At 40.4% G+C, this 17,535-nt stretch overlaps 1 protein-coding gene and 1 long non-coding RNA gene across 3 annotated transcripts in view; one reads left to right on the top strand and one right to left on the bottom strand.

Annotated features, from left to right (window-relative positions):
* LOC148346898 (adenosine kinase-like) overlaps window positions 1-17,535 on the top strand; it is a 288,745-nt gene that overhangs the window by 115,706 nt on the left and 155,504 nt on the right. For both annotated transcript variants that reach the window (XM_088323478.1, XM_088323479.1), the window contains exons 5-6: window positions 8,882-9,054; window positions 11,584-11,692. In XM_088323478.1, the coding sequence (XP_088179604.1) occupies window positions 8,882-9,054; window positions 11,584-11,692 (282 nt within the window). The remainder of the gene's footprint in view (window positions 1-8,881; window positions 9,055-11,583; window positions 11,693-17,535) is intronic.
* On the bottom strand, window positions 2,237-15,866 carry LOC148346900 (uncharacterized). Its single transcript, XR_015847966.1, has 3 exons — window positions 15,693-15,866; window positions 14,136-14,198; window positions 2,237-2,489 (listed from the first exon to the last, which is right to left on the bottom strand). It is a non-coding gene; the product is annotated as an uncharacterized LOC148346900 (long non-coding RNA).

Raw genomic sequence — 17,535 nt, 5'->3', positions numbered from 1 at the left:
CGTCTTTCACCTACTCTTACAAATACAAGCAATATGAAATAAGATGCAGGATATTTAACTTCTAGTATGTTGACATTCAGTAAAGTATATTGGTTGAAGCCTCTTGAGAAGATATAAACAATCGTCTGGCATGTTCCTGCACTTTGGTTCCTGTGCCTCTGTTAGTTCTCTCTCTTTCTCCCCCTGTATGTCTCTCGAACTAACCTTCTTTGGTCACTTACTTATGGTTCAATGTTGGTCCTCATGTCATAATTTTTTCTCATATTACAACTCTGTTGTCACTGCAACCTCAGTGAAACTGTTTAAATCTAGGCTTAAAACACACTTATATTCTATAGCTAATGAATGACCTACATTTCTTGTTGACAAACTTGGTGTATTAATTGTTATTGCAACATCCATTGCAGCCTGGTCATCCTGGAAGGGGGGGTTACCTCATGTGCTGACTATTATACCTCACTGCCTTCTCAAGGTTTCTTCATTTTCCTCAGGTTTTCTTTTCTTTTCCCTTGCCCTCATGTAGGTTTAAGATCAGGGGATGGTGTAATAATTGTCTGTAGTTGGCAAGAATCTGTGGTCTGTGCAGCCCTTTGAGACTCTTTGTGATTAAGGGCTATACAAATAAACATCACTTGATTATTTAAACTCTCTGTCTCCTTGGCTTTGTGCTATTTACATACCTTCCTTGTCACCTCCAAAGAACTATTGTCTCAGCCTTTTTGTACTAAACCCTTGCCTGCCCTTCCGGATTACAAGTACCACCTGACGAATTCTTGGATTGTCGCCTTCGCTGATTGAGTTTACTGGAAGACCGACTCCTGGTCTGCGTCTTGGACCACGATTGTTGCCATGCTATCTGGCTTCTCGTGTACCGAACCATGTCTGAATAAAGACATCCGCTACTACACTAATCTTTGTTTTTGAACTGTGCTTCTGCACATCTTGAGTGGGTCCTTGACACCATCATTAGCGATTGTGGTGCTTTCTGAAGAGGATGCTCCTGGTGAGCATGGGGCTTTGGTGGGGGACATCAAACTCCAGACAGGAAGCTTGGAAACTTGCCCGCCGGGCATTCCTTGCCACATCCATAAGGTGCCGCTTTTTGTTTGCGATTCCTCTGTCAAGTTCCTTACTGGAGCCGCATTACAATGGAATTGCATCATTAATAGCACAGAATCTGTTGACCCCAGGCTAAAGGCGGATGGAGAGAGGCGGAGGGTTATACAGCTAAACACTTTAACTGTGCTACTACTGGATATCATCATAATAAACTCTTTGTTTTTCTCTTTAGGGGACCTTTACTTTGAGCACACTGATTGAGTGCTTGTAAATTTAAGTAAATGAGAAGTCACTTTGAAGTGAAGTGTCTGCCATTAACTCCTTCCAAACTGCAAAAGAAAAGGGTGGCAATTTTGGCACAAAGATAATGGTGGAGGGAGAATGACGATGGACACATTTTGCAAACGAGAATGGCTTTTTTACTTTGATTACATATATTACCTTGTAACTATATTGAATATAATTCCTTGATGATACGTTTATGCTGTTTTTAATATTGGAAACTTGCAAGAGAGATTGCATCAGCTGCTAGTTAATTATTTTGACTATTATACCTCACTGCTGTTAATTGTTTTGACTATTATGCACCGTTTACATCTTTCTGAATATTTACCTATCATCTTGCTGTTCTTTGATTCTCTGTTTTTTGTATCTTTGGAGATTAGAACAAACGTAAGGAGTCAGGGAATGGGGTTTTAGAACAGGTTTGAATTTCCAATCAGAGGTTTCAACTCTCTCCTGTTCTCTTTTAAGGTCAAAATACATTGATGTCTTCCCTAAACTAAACTACAAAGGAGATTTTCTTTTCATTTCTTGTGTCAAATAAAAATGGGGCACAGTAAAGTAATCTTGTCAAGTAACTGATACACCCACAACTTCTATTCTAATAAACATAAAGGTTAGTGGGGGGGATAAGTCACAAGAGATCACTAAATACTACTTCCTAGGTATTTATGCTTTTGTCACAACCCCCATTACAGACCAGCCCCCCACAGGTGGGAATGGTCCATGGCAAAATTAGGCAGCAGATGAGACATAGGGCGGATATTCCTAAGTACATCAATTGTTCCTTAAAAGGTATTTGTATGTTGTGGGTTGGTTTACCCTGTCATGTCATCACGTTTGACAGTGCTGTGCATTAGTGCAGGAAATTAGTTATTTCACTCAATTAGTCTAAAAATGTTTAATGAGAACAAGTCAGCGAGGTTTAATTGTCAAAAGACAATCCAGTCCGGCAATATCATCAGCAAACCGCAGGTAAGTGATTTTATGTCCCCCAATGCTGACTGTTACTTCATGTTGATTCAGTGCTTCGGTCATCATCCTCTGCAAGAAGATGTTGAATACAGTTGGAGAGTTGAAGATGGAATGCATCCTTGTCCCACGCCGACTATGGTTTGAAACCACGCTCTAGTGCAGGGGTCAGGAACCTTTGTGACCCAAATAGCCATAAAAGCAAAAAAAGTTTTAAAAAGAAATTGAGAGAGCCACATCATATATTTTCAAACAAAATTGAAAAAACTGCCAAACACGCTCTCTAGACAAAAGCTAATTCTTCAGCACATTTTATTTCACAGTGTGTCATTTGATGATTTAATCAAATGTATGAAATGATGATAATGCCAAATCCGGTGTCCCAAATCAATGTAAAGATGCCATTAACAATTTCACCTTCAGTTAGGAGTGTTGAGGCAATTTTTTCCATGATTTTTTTCCTTAATAACGGTTTCAAAACAATGTGCATGCAAGGTTCTTTTGTAAAAATGTCACAAATTGCTGCAAACGATAAGCATATCGTCATATTCACTTTCGGTGTAGACTGCACTTAGCGGGAGTGAGAGAGAAGGAAGTGCCTTGCGCTGTGTGCAGGGATCCGCCCACCTGTACTGCTCACCCAATCAGTTTAAATGGTTTCTTATCGAACTTCTGCATTAAGTTGCTTCGGCTTTATATTGACCAAAATCGGGATAAAGTCACTAGACTTTGGAACGCCACAGAGAGATGTGCTCTAGTTACATTTTATTTCTGAGCCATATGTACTCATGAAAAGAGCCATATATGGCTCCCGAGCCATAGGTTCCCTACCCCTGCTTTGATTAGTACCAGACTGTTGACATTGGCGTACAATGGTCTGAATGGCACATGTTATACTTCTGCCTGGTGGATTGCCAAACTCTGTCAAACGCCTTCTTGAAATCAAAAAATACGTGATAAAGGTTTCCCTGGTGGTGTTGAAACGTTTCGCATAGGATGCTGTAGCAACCCTAGGTCCTATCCTACAAGGCAGGCTGTTGTACTGGGTGGGACTACACACATTTTCCTATTTGGTGAGGTGGTGAACCACCGTTCCCTCCCAGTAGATGCCCTGCAATCAATCGGCTCCTGGTAGTGGTCGCACCTGAGGCCATTCAGGTAATTGCCCATGGAGCTGCATTTAAGGACAGTTGCCCAGAGGGAAAGGAGAGATGACCAGGTTTGGTGAAGCAAACTTGCCAGTCCCTCCACACCTTTAGGGTGATCTTGCCCCCGGAAGGGGAGCCTAAAAGACCTGTGCAATCCCTGAGCAGTCTCCACCAACCATGGAAAACCCAACTCCGTTCAGGGAAGAACGGTAGTTTTTTTGGGATCTCACCCTCTATTCCCTCCCAGACAATTTTTGGTAATAATAAACCTTTTTCTGTTCAAACCTGGAAAACAGTTTGTAGGTTGTGTGTTTTCAAATATAAAATAATTTATTCTCCGGGTTGCTCCAATGTGTGGGTAAAAAAATCTGTCGTGCTCCTTCCCTCTTGGAAACCTGCCTGTTATTCATTTAGGATGTTTTGAGCCTGTTTTTTCAGTCCGCTTAGTAAGATCCGTTTTATAACTTTACTTACATGGCAGATGAGACTAATGGTCCTGTTGTTGGAGCATAGATGAAGATATCCATCCAACCATTCATTCATCCATTCATTTATTCATTCATTCTTAAATTTTGACACAGGCTGCAATGATGATTTCATCCAGAATATGGCTTTTGCAAGAAGAATATTTTAAAGTTACAGACATCACATTTAAGGAAAAAATAATAATAGTAATTACCTATCATTCAGCCAAACTGAAATAGTTTATACTACAATTTGGATTGAAATACAATAAACTGCAAATATTTATGAACCAAAAGCAACCCTTTCTTCAAGGTGAAGTATTACCTGGCAATACAAAATACAACAATGCATCAAGATAACCTCATGGGCCTTAGAAAACGTCTTTGACATTTGAGTTATAAAAGAACATCATCTCGTGTAATCCGTGAATGAAGATTGATTGTCTCCAGAGTGGAAATGTACAAATATATTTGCAGACAATTTTTTATCTTTTGCCTCTTTATTTTTATTAGTGTAGGAAGGCAGCTCCTGGCCAAAATGCAGAGGTGTTTTGAATATACGAGTGTGTATTTGTGTGTTGTTAAGCTTTGTTTCCGTGTGGGCGCACCGTGTACACATGCACATGTTAGTGTATGTGTGCCTGTTAACGACCCTGCAAAATGACAAGCTGAGTTGGCAGTGAGAGTACAGCCGAGGGTCATAGAGAGAGGAAGAAGAGGAGGAGACAAGAAGAAGGGCACTGCTGTGATTCACCATGCTGTCATCACAGGGACATTGGTGGCTGGAAGCCGGAGGGGGAATGGGGTAGGGTGGGTCGGCGTCATGTATTCCCACCTGAGTGGCCGGCACATGTCGTTATTTACAGCCTAACCTTGGACGGGCAAGGCAGCTCATCACGGCAATGGGAGAATCCGATTAGACTTGACGTGTACCCGAGCTGCTGACCTTGATAAGTACGAGGTGCCTGCAGTGAAAAAAATAAAGGTTTCGACGGCAGGAAGAAGACGAAAAAGTGTGCGTTTGTGTTGGCTTTTGCTGCCAATTTGCGCGTGCACGTTGTTCTGAGCGAAGGGGAGGGATGCAGGGAAGTGGATAGATGTCATCGACTTGATAAACGGAAGCTCGAGTTCGAATGAAACCTGACTCGTCATTTTTAGTGGAACACCATTCACAACACTTTAATCACCTATTTTAATTTGTAAATAATATGGTTATAAATAACTGACAATAACATTTGTGGTAATATTGAAATGTGTCACTGCATTAGAGGTTAGACTGGGCCTAAAAAAAATTCAGCCTTACCCGACCCAAGTCGTGGCTTTATAAACGGGCCTAAAATAAACTCGAAGCTTTAGTTCATCGCCAAAGTAAACACAAAGCTTGACTTTGGCAGTGTGTGCATCAGCGCTGAATTGTGCGTTTTGGGTAAACTACCCAGCTTGGGGTTCACCTGGGGCTGAGTCCCTCAAATCAATTGTGCACTGTAAGTGCAGTGCCTAAGTGAATGGTTTCGGTGCCGAAGTGCGCATCTCAGCGAGGTTCAGCGAACGAAAGTGAAACTGAAAGAAATGGCACCGAACAGAAAATAAAATTCTGCAGATTACAAACTGCAAATTGTGATTGATTTGGCAGAAAAGTAGAGAGAAAGTTTGTAAAGCTTGTAAGCTATTTGCAAGAAGCAAAAATAACGTCTGACATGAGGGAGGGGGAAGCACGAAGCTGCGCTCTTTTACCCCAATGCAGAGGAGGAACATTTCTTTGGATATAGTAATTTCGACTTAGCATTTTCTAAATAATTACTTAAGTAAAAGTAAAAAAAAGTACATGCTGTATAGATTCTCCACAAAGGGGAAAAAACACTGGCGAGATAGAAGCATGACTGGCCCGACTTAATGATTGACATTTCAAGCCCAAACTCAGCGCAATTACGGGCCAGGTCGGATCGGCTCTTCAGACTGTATTTGATGCTTTTATCCATCCATCCATCTATCCATTATCTGCACCGTTTAGGGTCGCAGGGGTGCTGGAGCCCATCCCAGATATCTTCGGGCAGTGGGCAGTGGACACCCTGAACTGGTTGCCAGACAGTCGCAGGGCGCTTTCCTCCACATATTACCAATTATTATGTAACATTATGCTTACAATGATTTTAAAAAGGCAAAAAAAAAAAAAAAACAACGAAACAGAAGAAAAAAGTACTGTAAAGGTAAAAAGCAAGAAGAAACTAATAAATTAACCAATAAAAGAAGCCAGGAAACTAGAGAACAAAATAAGAAAAAAGGCAAGAATAAATAAGTAACAAGCTAGAAAAAAATAAACAAAGAGCTAGGAAAAGATAAACTAAAAGCTAGGAAAAAATACATAAAAGAAGAAAATAATAGGACAAAAAGCAGGAAGAGGGACACATTTTTGGGGGGTCTCTTTGACCGCTCTTGTGTTACAGGGTTCAAATAATTTTCCAATTATTTGAATGTAACAGTATATCGTTTTACCAACATTGTACTTCCTCTAAGAAGTGTGATTAAATACATCTCTGTATTGTGCAACCAGCTAAATAAATCCACAAAATGTTAGTTCTACTTAACAAAAGATACTTTTTTTTTTTTTTTAAACAGAAGTCTCATGTAATAGCTGTAAAAACAACTGGCGTGTGGGCCGTACAGCCTTTCCAATATCACATTAGCCATCCATCCATCCATCCATTATCTGCACGGCTTATCCTCAGTAGGTGCTGGAGCCCATCTCTGCTGTCTTCAGGCAGTAGACAGGGGACACCCTGAACTGGTTGCCAGCCAGTCGCAAGGCACACAGAGACAGACATTTCGCTCGCTCATTCACACCAAAGGACAATTTGGACCGGCGATTTAACCTGACATGCATGTTTTTGGTATGTGGGAGGAAACTGGAGTGCCCGGAGCAAACCCACGCAAGCGCGGGGAGAACATGCAAGCTCTTGGTGGTAACATTGCGTGAACACAATCAAAACGGTAATGTGGTGTCAGTTGGGCCTATCAGTCGGATGCATGTCTTAGGTCTACCCACAATATACTGGACTGTCTCAGAAAATTAGAATATTGTGATAAAGTTCTTTATTTTCTGTAATGCAATTAAAAAAACAAAAATGTCATACATTCTGGATTCATTACACATCAACTGAACTATTTCAAGCCTTTTATTATTTGAATATTGCTGATTTTGGCTGACAGCTGAAAAAAACTCAAAAATCCTATCTCAAAATATTAGAATACTTCCTCAGACCAAGTAAAAAAAATAATTTTATAACAGCAAAACTAAATCAAACATTTGAAAATGTCCATTGATGCACTCAGTACTTGGTTGGGAATCCTTTTGCACGGATTACTGCATCAATCCGGCGTGGCATGGAGGCAATCAGCCTGTGGCATTGCTGAGGTGTTATTGATGCCCAGGACGCTTCGATAGCGGCCTTCAGCTCATTTGCATTTGTAGGTCTGGTGTCTTTCATCTTCTTCTTAACTATACCCCACAAATTCTCGATGGGGTTCAGGTCAAGGGAATTAGCAGGCCAATCAAGGACAGTGATGCCATGGTCAGTGCACCAGTTACTGGTGGTTTTGGCACTGTGGGCAGGTGCCAGATCATGCTGGAAAATGAAATACTCATCTCCATAGAGCTTTTCAGCAGATGGAAGCATGTAGTGCTCTAAAATCTCTTGGTACACAGTTGCATTTACTCTGGACTTGATGAAACACAGTGGACAATCACCAGCAGCTGACATGGCTCCCCAAACCATTGCTGACTGTGGGAACTTCACACTGGATTTCAAGCAACTTGGATTTTGCTCTTCTCCAGCCTTTCTCCAGACTCTGGCGCCTTGACTTCCAAATGAAATGCAAAACTTGCTTTCGTCTGAAAAGAGGACTTTGGACCACTCTGCAACTGTCCAGTGCTTCTTCTCCATAGCCCAAGTCAGACGCTTCTTCCGTTGTCTTGAGTTCAGAAGTGGCTTGACCATGGGAATACGGCTATTGTAGCCCATTTCCCGGACACGTCTGTGAACTGTGGCTTTTGATACCTGGACTCCAGCTTCAGCCCACTGTCTTTGAAGCTCCCTCAAATTCTGGAAGCGGCTCTTCTTCACAATTTTGTTAAGGCTGCGGTCATCTCTCTTGGTTGTGCAGCGTTTCCGGCCACATTTTTCCCTTCCAACAGACTTTTTGTGGATATGCTTTGAAACTGCACTCTGTGAACAGCCTGCTCTTTGAGAAATTTCTTTTTGTGTCTTACCCTCCTGATGGAGGGGATCAATGATGGTCCTCTGGACAGCAGTCAGATCAGCAGTGATTTAGTTTACTGAACCAAGCTGAGTGTTTTTAAGGCTCAGGAAACCCTCGCAAGGTGTTTCGAGTTAATTAGATGATTCAGGTGATTAGTTGAATAGCCTACTTGTATACTTTTTCATGATATTCTAATATTTTGAGTTTTCTTAAGCTGTAAGCCAAATTCAGCAATATTAAAATAATAAAAGGCTTGAAATAGTTCAGTTGATGTGTAATGAATCCAGAATGTATGACATTTTTGTTTTTTTAATTGCATTACAGAAAATAAAGAACTTTATCAAAATATTCTAATTTTCTGAGACAGTCCAGTACATTGCAACTTCGCTCGGAGATGTTTACTTTGGACGATGGGAAAGTTTGAATTTAATTATAAGAAGCTGTCCGAAGAACATTTTTCACCATGGCTCGAAGCTGTGCCAGGTAATGTGTTGAGACAAAATGTATCATGTATAAGAAGTATTTGTGTTTTTTTGTTTTGTTAGTCTCAATTGTTTTATTTTATGTAGTCTTAAATTTGATTACAAAAGCATTCTTGGATTGAACTTGCCCTCAGCTGTAGGAACCCTGATATCTCAGGTGGCGTGCATTGCTGGCGATTCACTCACTTTTTTTTTCTTCCCTATTCTCCTGCCCAAGTGGATGATCCAAAAGCCCAACAAGGTGGCAACATTCTTTGGCTGCATCGGCACCGACCACTTTGGCGAGATACTGAAGAAGAAGGCGGAGGAGGCGCATGTGGACGCCCGCTATTACGAACAGAGTGAAGAACCCACCGGCACCTGTGCCGCTTGCATTACGGGCGACAACAGGTGAGTGCTCATTAGATTTTCTGTAAAGTAACACACAACATTCAGAAACAAAAATCAAGTGGAGTATAGGTCTGCACAATTTTAACTATTTGCGATTTTTCAGACATGTATTGCAATATCAATGCGATTTTCGATTTTACAAGAAAAGTGCATTTCTGTGCTTGTTTTGTTTTTGGGGAAAACTTAACCATGGTGACATGCAAACCTACTCCGAGCTGATGTCTTTAAAGACTGAGAGTATACGACTTTAACAAAATAACTAGATCTACAAATAAAAACAAAATTGCAGTTGAATGAATAGTCTTTATTTCTTATTTATTTTTATTTATTTTACAAAAGTACAATGAAATTGGGGGGCTACTCTTTTCAGTGTAATAAAACGAGAGGCTGGTTAGCTACACACTAGCGCCGGTTAGCCGCGACATGTGCAAAGTCTTTGTGTTGATTAAAACATGAGTCAGAAATTCAGCGAGGTGGTGAAGCAAGCAGTAGCTCTAAATCATCCGTTTCATGGGTAATGGATCTGCCGTTGGTGACTGCCAATGTTCTGCATTGGTGGCTTAAGAGTTGCTAGCCTAGCTGTTAGCTTTTGCTCCCAACGCCTCCTCAGTCAATTTCCGGACCCGATAAAAATCCAGGCAGCACCCGATGGTTATCAGCTTTTCTTTGCGCTTTTCTGACTTTCCTAAAAGTCCGATTTAATTAATGAATTTATTTTCAATGTAACGAGTTGGTATAGCTACAGGCTGTCACGTTTGTTTTGGTGGCCAGTTGTGCAAGGGCTTTTTGACTGACTGGCCGCTAACACCAGCCTATCTAAGTCATGTGCACACATCTTCCAAACTTTGCCTCGACTTTATTGGTTCGTGCCCCTTCAAAACTTGCTTCTGATTGGCCAGCCCTGTTAAACCAAGACATGTGACAATTCTTGTCAGCTTTACACTGCATCCCTCAAATAACAAACTGAAACTATGAATCCTTTAAAAAAACGACAGTGAGTTGTGGTTACACTATCGCACTACGTTGCAATTTCGATGAGATTTCGGTTAATCGTGCAGCCCTAGTGGAGTGCCATGAAGGCTTACATTCTAAATCAGGGCTGTCAAATTTATTTAAGCTGGGGGCCACATGCTAAAAAAAAAAATCTCACGAAAGGCCAGACTATTAGATTAAAGAAAAACAGAGAGGGAGTAAAAGAGAGTGAAAACAAAAGAAAGAGAGGGAAGGAAAGAGGGTATTTTCCCCTAAATGTCTAGTTAATCCCGCAAGTCCGCATGAGTTAGTACTGAAAAGTGACTGTAATTTTTTGCACCCCAGCAAATAATCTTCATTTGAATTCCCAGAAGGAGTGTTCTTTGCTAGGCTGTGTCTGGCGGCTAATGTTTTGTATGGCGGTAGCACCTGCTCTCATCTAGTAGCTCTGATTGTTGCACTCACTTTGATGGACCCTCATAAAGAGGCCGCTTGGCAGGGGGCTGCTACCTAATAACCCGTGTTAAGATAATGCCACCTGCCTACCACCTCCAACTAAGCACCAGCGTCGAGACTCACGACTCAAGTGTTCATTATGTGTTACTTGTTTATTCACACCCCCTTCACTTTCATTTATTTCCAGGTCCAGGCTAGTTATTGTTAGCTGTAAAAACACACTTGTATGAAGTCAACACGATGCCAGGCATAGTTTTGTATGACAATTTAATTCCGATACATTTGACTCGGCGTATCAATAGCTGTTATATTAGCCTCATATTTTTTTATCTCTTGGTCAAAATTATATTATGCCTTTTTTTCTATTCTATTCCTTTCATTTCCATTTTCTCAACCAAAAACGTACATTAAATTATATTGTATTACTGATTCGATAATAGATTTTCAAAATAAAGAGAAAAGACATCAAGGGGTTTTGCACTTGCAAGGAAAAACATTGATATTTTTCCCCTTCTTTTTGTCTTTGAGAAATGCTGGGTATAAATTGGGTAAAAAGGTGCTTTTGCTCCCTTTTAATCTCAGTCTAATTTGCAGTCTTACTTGGACTCATTTTTGGTTGCACTACACATTACAGTGACATCTTGTGGACCTATAAAAAAAATGTCCCTTTAAGGACAACAGAATGTTTTTATCTGGCTTGTTTTTGTAGAAAAACCAGTTTGTCCCAAAGTGACTTTATTTTATCCTTCTTTCACTCTTTCTCTTCTTTCTTACCCCCCCCCCTCTCTCTTTATCTTTCTCTCTTATTTCTACTTCCAATAATTAACCTGGCAATAACATAGTAACAACGTAGTTAGTAGTACAAGATTAGTTGTTATTTTAGAACCGCAAGTCAAACCAGGTGCCCTTTGCGCTAGTAAGTAACAAAAAGTAGCTCTCAGCTTGAAAAAAATTAGAGACCCGAAATTTTAAATTTGCGAAGGAGCGAACCAGTGATAACCGGAGCACAAAGTAGCAAGGGGTCTCTGTATACTAACAGGAAAAAATGTGCATTTGAGGCATATGACTACGATACATACAGTATAAATGTATGTTTTATAGGTCCCTGGTGGCCAACCTGGCTGCGGCGCAATGCTACAAGAAAGAGGAACACCTGGACCTAGACAGCAACTGGGAGCTAGCAACCAAAGCCAAAGTGTACTACATCGCTGTAAGTGTCGACTTTAATTTTATGTGGTTAAACCAACTCAAATGTCGGTCAACATCTCCATTGTGGAGTCAAAAGAGTTCCTTTTACCTGGCAAGACAATAGCAGCCTGCCGCCACATTGACACTTAAGCAGCATCTGTCGCCCAGAAGCTTTAATGGAAAAGTAACTGAGCACACATAAATAAAATGCATAAATTTCACATCTGTCGGAACTATTAAAAATACTCTTGATTATACATAGTATAAACCCTTTTAGGAACTTACATTATTGCCTTATCAATCCTTCAACATGAATGAGATGGTTTGGACATGCAACCATCATATCAGCCGACGTGAGAGACTTTGCTTACTTCAAGCTTGCGGAACAGGAAGGGACGCAGGATTTCACTGTATTTTTCAATTTAAAGCGGAAAATTTATCATGGAATATTTATGTACCACATTTCTTAATGAAATTATATCCGTTTTAAGTGTTGTTGCCAAAATTTAAACACAGTAAAATATCTATTAAAGGAAAACAATTCCCTTTAGGCCTCTTTGCCTAACTAAAACTTGGAAGCGGGTGCCACAGTTTGCATTTATTAAAGGGTGTGGCTATTTTAAAGCAGTTTTAGGAGTTGGGCTTATAGTTAGTATACCTTTCAAGCAAGTTAGTGATAAGTACATGATTTTTGGGGAATTTGCTGTTGCTGTTATGGTATTTCGGCCAAGCGTTTCACATATTTGGTGTTGGCACCACATTTTACGGGGTATCACTAGTTTCCAAGTTTTATTAACACAGATGGACAATTCTCTATCAATTGTCAGCTGATCCAAAGGATGTTCCCTCTAAGCTGCACACAATTGCGCACTGCCACAAGAAAATCTAATTGCAAATTCAAGAGGAAATGTGGCCAAAATTACATTGCATGCAGGTAAAAACAACTCAAGTTCCCTTGGCGGTGTGTTTTAAACGTAGTTTTTTGAAGTCACTGTCTGTACAAAATTGAGTAAAGTAAAGCAAGCGTGCAAGTGAGTTTTCCCACCAGGAGGGGGTGGGGGGTTGACTAAAAAGGCGGCAATGTGCATTGTTATATCACTAAGACATTAAAATATAGACAAGTGTGTTTTACTTTAATTATCACCTGAACAGTAAGACTACGTAGCTACATGAACTAATAGCTGCGATACTACGTCAACGTTGCTCCAAAAGCATAAAGCAAAAAATAAGAAAATAAATACCAAAATTAATAAGAAGTAAATAGCTAAAAAGGACAAGAAACAAAAAAGGGGGGAAATAGAGAGAAAAGTGTAAAAAGCAGGAAAAAGAAGTAAAAAGCTCAGAAAAAGAAAAAAAGGATGAAACAAATAAAAGAACTGGGGAAAATAGAGAACAAATCAAGAAAAAAAGAAGTAAGCTAAGAAGGAACATTGGCGGACGCTATCGTTCCTAGTTTGCTTTGACTCGAAGACAGCGCGTGCCCCGGCTGTCTGATTGACAGCATATACCAGCCAATCACAATCGCTCTCACAGTCACTCCCACCCAACACAGAGCACCCTTTCTAATCTTTCCCTCGCTGTCTTCTGTCTATTAGAAACACAATGCACGATACGTTGATATCAATGACAATAAAGACAATTCAATTCAAAATCCATGAGGGAGTGATACAGCGATAACTGAAGCGCAAAGTAGCGAACGGTATGTGTTTTATGATCACCGGTTCCCAACCCTGCCACGTGATTGGGCAAAGGACCATTATTCCTATCTTCATCTTCCACATCTTTTTCGCCACCATCATGGCCAGAAGCAAAGAGATCAGGCAGGAAGGCAGCGCTGGCGTTTCCCACAAAGAGATTGAATGTTGAAGCTCTGCCAAATGCCGGGTGACAGGCTGTTGCTAGGAAATGTGGCTCCTTAGGCAAAGCATTGCGCGAAGAGTAATAACAAAGAGGACAGGAAAGGGAGGGAGTGGTGGGATTATGAGCGGGTGTTGAGCAACTGCTAGCAGCATTTACTCGAGTATAATATCCACATTTGATTTGTGTGTATACAAAACGCTTTCAGGAGATAAATAGATGATAATGCAGATGTTTTGCCATTTGTGTTTTCCCACCTGTGCAAGACATAAACTCATCCGGTTCCGAAACGAGTGTGAAACATAAAAATATGTTTCTGTTTGTTTTGTTTTTTTAACTATTCTAAACGCTTTGGCGCAGCCTTTCTATGAGGATCGAGCCTCTGGGAATGGTTTCAGTATGACAAATCACCACTAGAAAGTAGGAATGATATTTGTCAACACTTAATGCCTTGTTCTGCTTCCTGTATCCATTGAATGACACCGTATGGCTGTGTGTCTGCAGCCGGTGTGCCATGCACGCGCATTGTGGTGAGAAAAGCGAAGATATAATTACAGACAGTTAAACACTTCAAAGCTTTATTCTTTCTTGAACAGATGAGAAAGTACCTTCGTCATTGTCGGTCCAGAGAGGGATGATGGTTCGTGCACATGAATCATGTGATAACTCCTCTGAAACATAGGGGGGTTGAAAAGTTCTCACAAAGCTCGTGCTTTGTTAATGCTTTATTCATGCTTGAAATGCATTTTTTTTTTTTTTTAAAAGCAGTATTTTCAAGAATTGGCAATGTTCAGCTGTTGTGTATCACACAATGGTAAAAGCTAGAAACATATTTTTTCCTATAGAAAGATGAGGGTTCAAGCTTCTAGTGTGTCTTTATAGCTACACTGCTTTAATTTCTGTAGGTATTCAAAAATGAGTCAAATATTCAAAGAATGTCTGGCACTGTATCTGCCAATTTGAGAGAAATGTCTGGTAACTATTTTTTTTTCTCTCTTTTTTTCTTCTCTATTTTTCACTCTTGCTCTTTTCCCCTTTTCTTCCTCTCTCTTTGTCTCTCTTTTCTCTCTTCTTCTCAGTCTTTTCTCATGCTCTCTCTATTTATTTTTCTTTGTCTCTTTCCCTCACTCCTTTCTTCTCCTATTTCTACATTTCTTTTTCTTTCTTTCTTTCTTTTTCCCTCTCTCTCATTCTCTCCTCTCTTTATGCTCTCCCACTGTCGCTTTCTTTATCCTCTGTTCTTTAATCTTTAAGTCCAGCCCCCTCGAATGTTTATTTCTACCATGTGGCCCTTGAGCTAAAACAAGTTCGACATCGCTGCCTTAGAGGCATCTATTATTTTGTGCAATTGATCAGATGTTTAAATTGAAATCAAATTTCTTATTTGCCCCTCCGTCCTTTAGATTTTCACACCCATGTGTTACACAAAGCACTACCTGTGGTTTCAGAGTTATGAACTGAACCAGAGCAGAAAATGATACGGTACAACTCAATATGGACGTTTCCTTCCACCCCCGCTGTACGGTGATCAAACCGATAATATGTGACAAGATAGCGGCAATATTGCGATTCAGTCCCGGCTGTGCAGTTAAAAAAAACACATCTGACTGAGTGGTTGATGTATTTGATGTATTGTGTGAGTGACTGTAATTGCCCGGGATGATGTGTTCACGCTGGCCCAGTTAGCCTCCCCCCCCCCATGTCCTTCTTCTCAATGCTATCCCTCCCTCCGCCTCTCTCCATGTTCTTCTTTTATCCACTCTGCAGCTTCAACAACGGCTAGTTTTTCTTAGCACTGAGCGCTTTGCCCTGTAATTTGATCTGCACTCGCGGGATGCATTTTAAAGCTGGCCACTTTGGATTAACCTGCCTGCTACGTGCCGTCACAAATACAATATGCAAAACAAAAACATATACAGTGTTCGTAAGGGTGCTTGAAATCTTTGAAAACGCTCGAATTTTAACCCCTTAATGTCGGACTTATGAGAAGCAAAAACGTGTCTGTGCAATGTCACTAGTCACTGAAATACGTTGTGCCGCATATCAATAGAAACCTGAACTGGGGATTTAAGGGATGATGAACATTCCAAAATGTACTCATCACATAAACATCATGATCAGTCTGAAAGAATATACCCGTAAACTATAAATCTGGCATAGCTCACCAAAGATATTGTCTTGCAGCCATAAAATCCGATTGTAGTATGCAACCATAGCCTTCTTAGATCTGTAAGAGTCAACTGCAGGGGTGGCTAACTCGGTCCTGGAGAGTCGCACATCATGCATGTTTTGGAGGTTTTTCTGCTCCAACACAGGTGACGCCAATTTTCAGCTTGCTAGCAGGCATTGTGAGAGCTTGATAATGATCCAGGTGATTGGAATCACCTGTATTGGAGCAGAGAAACCTCCAAAAAATGCAGGACATGTGGCTCTCCAGGACCGGTTTAGCCACCCCTGGTCTAGTGAATCAAACCGTGTAAAATGTTTACTCAAAAACACATGATAATGCCGACAGATATAAACAAATTTGCCTAGAAAGATTTCTGCATCGATGGATGTTCCATGTTGCAATCCGTCTGTTTTCGCCCTATAATACAAATAAACAGACTAGTAAAATTATTTTTTATAGGCCGTCATCCTCTGAACGTTGACAACTTTTTGGGTCAATTGCAGGCTATGATTTATGATCCAAAGCCAGCAATAGCTTATATGGGTGGGCCTGTATTGATAATTACGATGCCTCCGTTAAGCCTGAATAACTTTAACCAATAGTGACTGATCAAGATGATGATTGACACATTGGTAAGCCAATTAGACTCTGGAATAATTGTAAATAGTGATTGTATGTAATAATAATAATGATATAGACACGGAACAAGAATTAAAATGTTCACAACTCTTTCACCCGCGACCCTACTGAGGATAAGCGGTGCAGCTAATGAGATGAGATGAGACAACTCTTTCACAATGTCTAAAAAATGGCCAAAGTAAAATACACATTTGCAAAGGTAATAGTGCTGTTAAATGGTCATCTCCAAAAGCCTCATTTGGAAACACCTAAACCTACCCCTAGAAAAACATAAATAATATTAATGGGGAATTGTGGAGCACTTTGTAAAGTGCTTTGGGAGGTCTTCAGTGACTTGAAAAGCCCTATATAAATGCAGACCAATTAACATTGGTGTTGTCATGGTTTGAAAAGTGCTTGGATTTTAGACAAAGTGCATGTAAATGCTTGAAATTGTTACTGTGTTTCTTAGGTTACGTGTTCAAACCAGCTCAGTAGCCTAGATGGTAGTGTGCCCGCTTTGAGACTGGGAGGTCGCTGGTTCGCGCCTCGGCCGAGACATACCTAATTGGTATAATGGCGGCGCCCTCTGGCTGCGGCTGCATCGACTCGCTACAACGGGTCAGGTGTATCGACATTTCGTTCTGTGTACATTGTTACAAAGAATGACAATACAAAGGAAATTATTATTATTATTATTATAAATAAGGGTTTTAAACTTAGTTTATGCTTCCAAAAAGGATTGCTCTAGGTTGAGGGACTAAGGTTTAAGCTTCTTATTAGGGTATTAAACTGGATTTAGGGTCTGAACGTGTTGGTGCTAGTGTTACAGCTAGATTTAGGTTCAGGTTTAGGTTCAGGAAATAGAGTCTGAGCTCCACTTTAGGATTCCAAACTGAATGTAGGGTTCCAAAATCCATTACGGTTTGAAACAGGGTTAGGGCTAAAGTTACACATAGGGTGAGGTGTAGGGCTAGGGTTAGGAGCTAAGGTTTGTGCTGTAAGTTAGGGTTTTAAACCGATTTTTGGGTTTGGAAATAAGGTTGGGCATAGAGTTAGGCTTTGAAATTAAGGTTAAGGCTCCTGTTCTTTAGATTTTCACTGGATATCTTTTTTGATGGTCCTGGGAAATTTGCCTTTCAAAGTGCTTGAATTTGCCCATAGAAAGGTGTACGAACCCTGAATATTAATAAGTCCAGATTCTGGACACATATAGGTCG

The sequence above is a fragment of the Urocampus carinirostris genome, chromosome 19 (genome assembly GCF_059441175.1).
Source record: "Urocampus carinirostris isolate Australia breed hairy pipefish chromosome 19, RoL_Ucar_1.0, whole genome shotgun sequence".
Lineage (NCBI taxonomy): Eukaryota > Metazoa > Chordata > Actinopteri > Syngnathiformes > Syngnathidae > Urocampus > Urocampus carinirostris.
Note: the sequence above shows the minus strand (reverse complement) of the source record. Positions and strands in the feature narration are given on the sequence as shown.